General features: G+C 65.2%; 1 protein-coding gene across 1 annotated transcript in view; it reads right to left on the bottom strand.

The window, feature by feature from the left end:
• Window positions 1-779: 779 nt before the first annotated feature.
• Window positions 780-6,770, bottom strand: part of MUC5B (mucin 5B, oligomeric mucus/gel-forming) — a 40,824-nt gene continuing 34,833 nt past the window's right edge. The window contains exons 38-49 of the mRNA XM_028833012.2: window positions 6,595-6,664; window positions 6,063-6,163; window positions 5,561-5,592; window positions 5,122-5,302; window positions 4,638-4,742; window positions 4,464-4,501; window positions 3,778-3,897; window positions 3,285-3,371; window positions 3,042-3,164; window positions 2,764-2,806; window positions 2,425-2,527; window positions 780-1,552 (exon numbers count right to left, since the gene is read on the bottom strand). Of these exons, the coding sequence (XP_028688845.2) occupies window positions 1,333-1,552; window positions 2,425-2,527; window positions 2,764-2,806; window positions 3,042-3,164; window positions 3,285-3,371; window positions 3,778-3,897; window positions 4,464-4,501; window positions 4,638-4,742; window positions 5,122-5,302; window positions 5,561-5,592; window positions 6,063-6,163; window positions 6,595-6,664 (1,223 nt within the window). The 3' untranslated portion in view covers window positions 780-1,332. The remainder of the gene's footprint in view (window positions 1,553-2,424; window positions 2,528-2,763; window positions 2,807-3,041; window positions 3,165-3,284; window positions 3,372-3,777; window positions 3,898-4,463; window positions 4,502-4,637; window positions 4,743-5,121; window positions 5,303-5,560; window positions 5,593-6,062; window positions 6,164-6,594; window positions 6,665-6,770) is intronic.

Genomic DNA, 6,770 nt, shown 5'->3' with positions numbered 1-6,770 from the left:
TTTGTGTCCAAAGCTCCCTACATCCCACTGTGTCTAGGTCCTGGCTGGTACCACCTTCACTGTCTTCCCTGCCCACACCTGCAGCCCCAGCTGCCAACTCCACCCATCCCACAGGCTCCCCGATACCCTACCGTCTGCACCGGGTGCTCTCTGCTCTGGGCAGAGCAATGGAAAGGAAGGGCAGAAAGCCTTGCCTGTGCATGTGGAGGCGGGACAGGAGGCGAGCAAGCTCACGTGTGGCTCGTGTAGCAAGTGGCCCAAGGAAAGCATTCCCGGGGAGGTGTGCATGGGACGGGGTGAAAAGTGGCCCCGCAGGGCCCAGCACCAGCCTGGCAGCATTGCGCCCGGCTCCCATGCACCTGCCCTGGCGGGTGGCTGCCTCCCCGCTGACCAGGCCTGGTTGCCTGCTTGCCCCACTGACTGCCTCCATCTTCCTGCATGAGCTAGTTTCCTCACACAATCCACCATACTGGAAATAACAGCCGGGGTGACCTCTGGGTCCTGGCGGCCCCCTGCCCCTCGTCCCCTGGGCAGTACTCCCACAGCCCAAGAGTGACTCCCAGGGTGCCCACAGGCGCATGTGGATGACCAAGCGGCTCCTTGTCCCCCACCCTGCCTGGCCCTCCCAGAGGCTTCCTGGCCCCTCAGTGGCTGCTGGGCGTCCTGCACTGTCCCCTAGATGTGGCCTCCAGCCTGCAGGCCCCAGGCAAGCAGCTCACAGGGGACCCGGACAGCCTGGGAGAGATGGTAGGCAAGAAAAGACATCAGGACAGGAAACATACTCGATGCTCAGCGTTTATTTGCAAAACTGGGCTGGGTTGAGCAGAGGGGGCTTTGGGATGCCGACCTCTCTCTGACCTGGCCATTGTGACCTCAGCCCCGAGGTACCCTGCAGCAGGCAGGTCTAGCGCAGCTTCCTGGCAACAGCCGGCCTTGCCTGGACCAGCCTGTCTGTGCCCCAGTGGCCGGATGTGGCCAGCCAGAATCCATGCTGCCTGGGGACTCTGGCCATGGCAGGGACACACAGGCCCGCACACGCTTAGCTTGTTCCAGGGCGTCCCAGTGACATCAAGGAGGGGCAAGGCCAAGGTGGGCCACAGGCTCTCCCAGGACATGACTCCTGAGTGGTGCCCTCCTGAAAGGGGTCCTGCTGGCCCCTCACCCTTCCAGGGTCCGGTTTTACCCACAGGGTGGGCAGCAGGAGCACAGAGGCACGGGGTGCCACACACAGAGGCCAGGGGGCTCCGCAGAGCAGGCCCAAGGTTTTCATGATCAGGCAATGCACGTCCTGGCTCCAGGTGGACAGAGCATGGGGATGGAGGCAGAACATCCTCAGACGGCAGTGGCCTCCTGGGCCAGGAAGCCGGGGGGGTATATGGGAGCCATGGGCGCAGGGACACAGAATGGCGTGCAGCCACACTCATCCACATGGTTGTAGGTGTGCAGGACAGTCGAGCCGTCGGGACAGCGCAAGGGCACCGTCTCCTCGTGGACCCGTCTCTCCTGGCAGCAGGTGCACTGGTGCTGCATGGCCTGGGCCTCTGCCGAGTACCTGTGGACGCAGGGGGCCCTCACATCGGCCACCTTGGCCCTGCCGTTTCTCTGCCCAGGCACACTGACGCGTGGGCCTCTGGGGTCCTGGGCCAGACGGCCGTCCCCTTCTGTCCACAGTGGCCTGCTCTGTAGGCACCTGGGGCTCCACCTTCTCAGAATGGGCAGCTCTGGGCCCCAGGGTCCCTTGGCTCCCGGCTGTCTTCTGTGGCCTGCTCTTCGCCTCTCTGAACCAGCTCCTCCAATCCTGCTGACTCTGAGCAGTCCTTGACCCTTCCTCCTGCCTCTTCTAGCTAAGGGTCAACCCTCCTGGCCCTTCCTGCTGACAGCCAGCCACAGCGGCAAGTCATGGGAGGGCTCTACAGAAGGCTCTGGTTCCGCCCACTCTCCCCGGGGGGACACCTGAACCTGGGTTCGCAGCTGGGAGCTCTGTGCCATGTGGCTCAGCTCAGCCAGGCCCAGGCTTTCTACCAATGGACGTGGAGAGGGAGAGCGCTGCTGAGGACAGCAGCCCCAGGCTTTCTACCGATGGACAGAGGAGCGGGGAGCCCTGCTGGGGAGAGCGGCCCCAGGCTTTCCACCGATGGACGTGGAGAGGGGAGCCCTGCTGGGGAGAGCTGCCCCAGGCTTTCCACTGATGGACATGGAGCAGGGAGCCCTGCTGGGGAGAGCGGCCCCAGGCTTTCTACCGATGGACGGAGGAGCGGGGAGCCCTGCTGGGGAGAGCGGCCCCAGGCTTTCTACCGATGGACGTGGAGAGGGGGAGCCCTGCTGGGGAGCTCCTTCTCTCCTTCCTGGAGCTGGCATAGGCCCCCCTGACCCAGAGCAGGGTGCCAGCCAACTGACAGGCCAGGGCGGACCCACCGCACTCACCTGGACTCTCCGGGGCAGGAGCCCTCACAGAAGGTGATGTTGACCTCAGTCTTGCAGCCCTGGTGCCACAGGATGGTTGTGTTGACGCGGACCTGACAGGAGTCTGGGAGGAGGAAAGGCAGATGCAGAGCCCCACCGGACCCTCACTCTGAGGGCCTGGACCTGCTGGGCCGACCCTCCCCATAGGACCACCCCTCCCAGGGCCCTCCAGGACCAAGGGTGGAGTCTGGACGCTGGCATCACACTACTGCCCAGTGCAGACGTCTGGGCAGGAATGGATGGGCAGCGACGGGCTGGAGCTGGAGCTGGAGCTGGTGTGGGCAGGTGGATTCCACTTACCCTCCTCACAGGAGTAGCAGCAGCCGGTTTTCCTGAGGCTCCCCTGGGGGGCCAAAGACAGGGGGCAGGGCTGTGGGCGGGGCCTCCCTCCTGGGGAGAGGGAGCCACCCAGGCAGGGGCGGGGCCTCCCAGGCAGGGGCGGGGCCTCCCAGGCAGGGGTGGGGCCACACAGGCAGGGATGGGGCCTCTCAGGCAGGGGTGGGGCCTCTCAGGCAGGGGCGGGGCCTCTCAGGCAGGGGCGGGGCCTCCCAGGCAGGGGTGGGGCCTCCAGCACACACCCTGCAGCTGGACACTTCTGGGCAGGATGCAGGCTGTGGGGTCAGCAAATAGACTCCGCTCTCGACCTCACAGTGGTACACGGTGCAGTTGTCCACACGGCTATTGACCCAGGTTTCGTTCAGCTGAAATGCAAGGGTGAGAGTGGAAGCTGAGTATCGATGATCTCTTGTGCGGAGCCCTGTTGGGGGTGAGGGTCTCCAGGGAGGGAGCTGAGACCTGCCCCCACATGCCTCTGATGTTACCTGGACTGGCGGACCATCGGGCGTGAGGCAGGCAGTCTGCACGCACTCCCCACAGCACTGCCCGGCCGCTCTCTTGTACTCAAAGCCCTGTGGGGACAGGAGGGGCATCGGGCCCTAACCCTCTCCTCCAGTGCATGCCCCAGCCCAGCCTGCCCTCCTGTCTATACCCCAGTGGCCCAGGGGTCCTTAGCCCTGTCCCTGCCTGGGTCTATACCCAAAGAAGTTGCCCCCACCCAGTTATCCTGGCTCAGCCTCACCCCAGTTTCCAGCACCTTCTCTCTACCTACCCCTGCCTTCCTGGAACCTGATCCCAGACCCTGTCCCCAGCAGCCTGCAGGTCCTGTCCCACCCCCAGCCCCCCTCAGTCATCCTCCTACTTCATACCCTCCCTTTGGGAACAAACAAGACCCCAGCAATGGCTAAGCTAGAGAACCCCAGGGAGCCGGGATAACAGTGACTCGGGGCTGGGTCTGCCCAGCAGCTGTGGGCTCACCTGGGGGCAGGTAGTATTGTGGCAGGCATCCTCCCAACATTGCACCGTTGGGTCCTGGGTGTCCCCAGAGAGGCAGGTACACGTGTGGCAGGGAAGGGCCCCTGGGAAGATTGCACCAACCTGCAATGGGTGGGAGGGTGGCACTGAGGGCACCGGTGGGGCACCAGGGCCAGGACTCCTCCCCATGACCCGTTGGGGCCCGCAGGGAGTTGTTCCTTCCTCAGATGGAGCGTGGATGCACCCCTGGCTGAACGTGGACCCAGGCAGGCAGGGAGCCGATGCACACAGAGACCAACACAGGGACCACAGGTGGGCAGGGAATCCAGGCAGGAAGAGACCCCATATGGGCAGGAATCTTGGTGGGCAGAGACCCCGTGGGGGCAGGAATCCGGCGGGCAGGAATCCGGGTGGGCAGGGACCCTGGGCAGGCGTGTGCTGCCCCCAGGCCGTTGCTGGGAGCCCCTGAAGGGACCTCTCCGAGGCAGCAGGTGTGGAACTCACAGCTGTCGACGTCAGGTGCCCCTGAGTCCCAAGCATGTCCCAGCTCTGACCTGCCCAGGGTCCCTGTGCAGATCTGCCCTCATGGCAGGAATGTCAAGACAAGGAGTGGGGCTCAGAGGGCCCCGGGGCATCCCACACACATGTTCAAGTCCCAGGGCCACACCCGCCCGCTGCTGTGCCCTTACCCCATAGAAGATGCCCTTGTAGGAACACAGCTGAGGTCCTGGAAGGAAAGGGAGCTGAGCCCACGACCGATGGCAGGGAGCACGTGCCCCAGCACCCCCACCATCCTGCACCCCCAACCCCCGGGTGAGAGGCCACCCACAGCCCGGCCCCAGTCCCGCCCCAGCCCCGCTCACCGCAGCGGAAGGTGGGACAGCAGTCGCCCTCCTTCTGGGTGCTGATCAACTCCTGCCCTAGCGGGCACACGGGTGGGCTCTGGTGGCAGGTGCTTGTGTTGCATACTGCGGGAGGACGGAGGGCTCTGTCTGGGCATTGCTCACTCCTCCTCCCGACCGCTTGTTCCCAGCGTAAGTCGCAGGTGTGCTCTTCCCTGAGGACCTGACTGCTTCACGGCCCCTCGGGGCTCCTCCAGGCCCCTTGGTTGGCCACCTCCTCGCTGCTTCCCACATCCCCGGGCCACTCCTGGGCAGGCCTGAGGTCACCAGCCTCATGTTTAGGAGGAGAATAATGCACCTGGAGGCCATCTCTGCCGAGTGGCCCTGCCGCGGTCACACCAGGACACTCCTCTGCTCTCCTGTGCCCACCCCACGGGCCCCTGGTGGGCACCGGCTCTGTCCCCCGTCACCCTATGCTGGGCACCTCTGCTCCACAGGGTCTTACCGCACACCGTCTCGGGGCAACAGGGGTTGTTGGCCCGGGGCCTGGTCACGGTCACGAAACCGGGGTGGCTGCATGGTGAGGAGGGACCCTGGGCCTCACAGGGCAGGGGCTTGCATTGCACCGACATTGAACCCTCATCACACACGCAGGACTGGCAGTTGCTGATCCACTGCTGCCCGGGCTGGAATGGATTGAGGGGGTCCCTGAGGGCTCCTGGACAGGCACAGGTCAACCCTGGGCATCTGTCCGGCCACCCCCTCCCTTGGGCTGGTACCCGAGTGGCCCAGATTGGGGGGGCAGGAAGCCCACACCAGCCACCGACACGTCCATGTCACACTCGGGTGCCCCACAGCTGCCCTGTGGGGTGGAGATGCTCCTTCGCTCCCTCCCTAAGCTCACAAGAGGGTGGGGTAGGGCAGGTGGGGGTGGAGCCACTCACAGACTTGGGAAGCCCATCAGGTCCCACGCAGGCTGGAAAGGAAACAGCACGGTGTCACTGAGGGTGCTGAGGTTGCAGGCAGAGGGGCCTCTGGCCACGGGAGGTGCTCTCAGGCCTGGCGCCTGCTTCCCCCGTGGGATGGAAGGCCCTGGAGAACTTTCAGGGTGTCAGATGTGGCTGGAGCTCAGGCCAGGGCAACGTGAGCCCAGCTGTCAGTGCATGGAAGCCTCGGCCATGGTGGTGGGAGGCAGGGCTCAGGCGAGGGACCACCGCAGGATCACACAAGGACGGAGCCTCCCAGTGGGGCTTCAGGGGACCGTGGGGACTCTACAGGGCTCAGGGCCACAATAGGGCCATCTTGTGCCTCTGGGGGCGCAGAACAGGTCACAGGGGTCCGCTGGGGAGAGGGGAGAGCATGTCGTGGGCCTGGGCGGCCCCTCCCACCCTGCGTGTGCTTGGGTCGGGCCCAGGGTCGTGTCCCGTGGCAGGTGGAGGAGCTTACGGCAGTCCTGCACGCAGGTGCCCGTGTGTGCGCTGAAGAGGATCTGGTCCCCGGGGCAGAAGCAGCCCTCCGCCAGCCCCTCCAGTTGTGGGTTCTGGTTCCTGCAGGGCGACAAGAGAGGCCCTGGGACCCAGAGATCCAGGAGGCCTCCCAGTACTGTCATCCACAGGAGTCCCCAGGATGGGCAGTGGGGAGCGGGGAAGGAGATGAATGGGTGGAGTGCGGGACTCAGAGTGGGCAGGGCTGGGGGCGGGGCTGGGTGGGGCTAAGGGTAGTCTGGGATGGGTGGGACTCGGGGGCGGGGCCAGGTGGGGATGGGGGGCCAGGCCTAGCCAGGGATGTGCCCCCTGCCTGACTCTTTTCTCTAAGGCATCTGGGAGCAGCAGGGGATGTTTTCCAAGGAGTCCTGGGCTCAGGGGCACCCCAGAGATCTGTGACTCCCAGCGGGACACCCTCTGGCCTCCTCCTGCTCCCCCCAACTAGTCAGGCAGGCCTGGGTGGTGGGGACAGCACCAGCCATCCCTGTACTCACCTGGAGTTGCAGGAGGCAGGCTGTATGGGGCCGCACGGCTTGTACACTTTGGTGGGTGGGCAGGTGAGATCTGTGGGCACAGAGAGGTGTCAGACAAGCTGAGAGGTCTGGGGAGCCCAGGGCCACCACACAGGCCACTCAGAGAGGCCGAGGAGTCTGGGGCCCAGGGCCGCCCC

Source organism: Macaca mulatta, chromosome 14 (assembly GCF_049350105.2).
Source record: "Macaca mulatta isolate MMU2019108-1 chromosome 14, T2T-MMU8v2.0, whole genome shotgun sequence".
Taxonomy (NCBI): Eukaryota; Metazoa; Chordata; class Mammalia; order Primates; family Cercopithecidae; genus Macaca; species Macaca mulatta.
The sequence above is the reverse complement of the archived record's forward strand: the minus strand, read 5'-3'. Positions and strand labels throughout refer to the sequence as shown.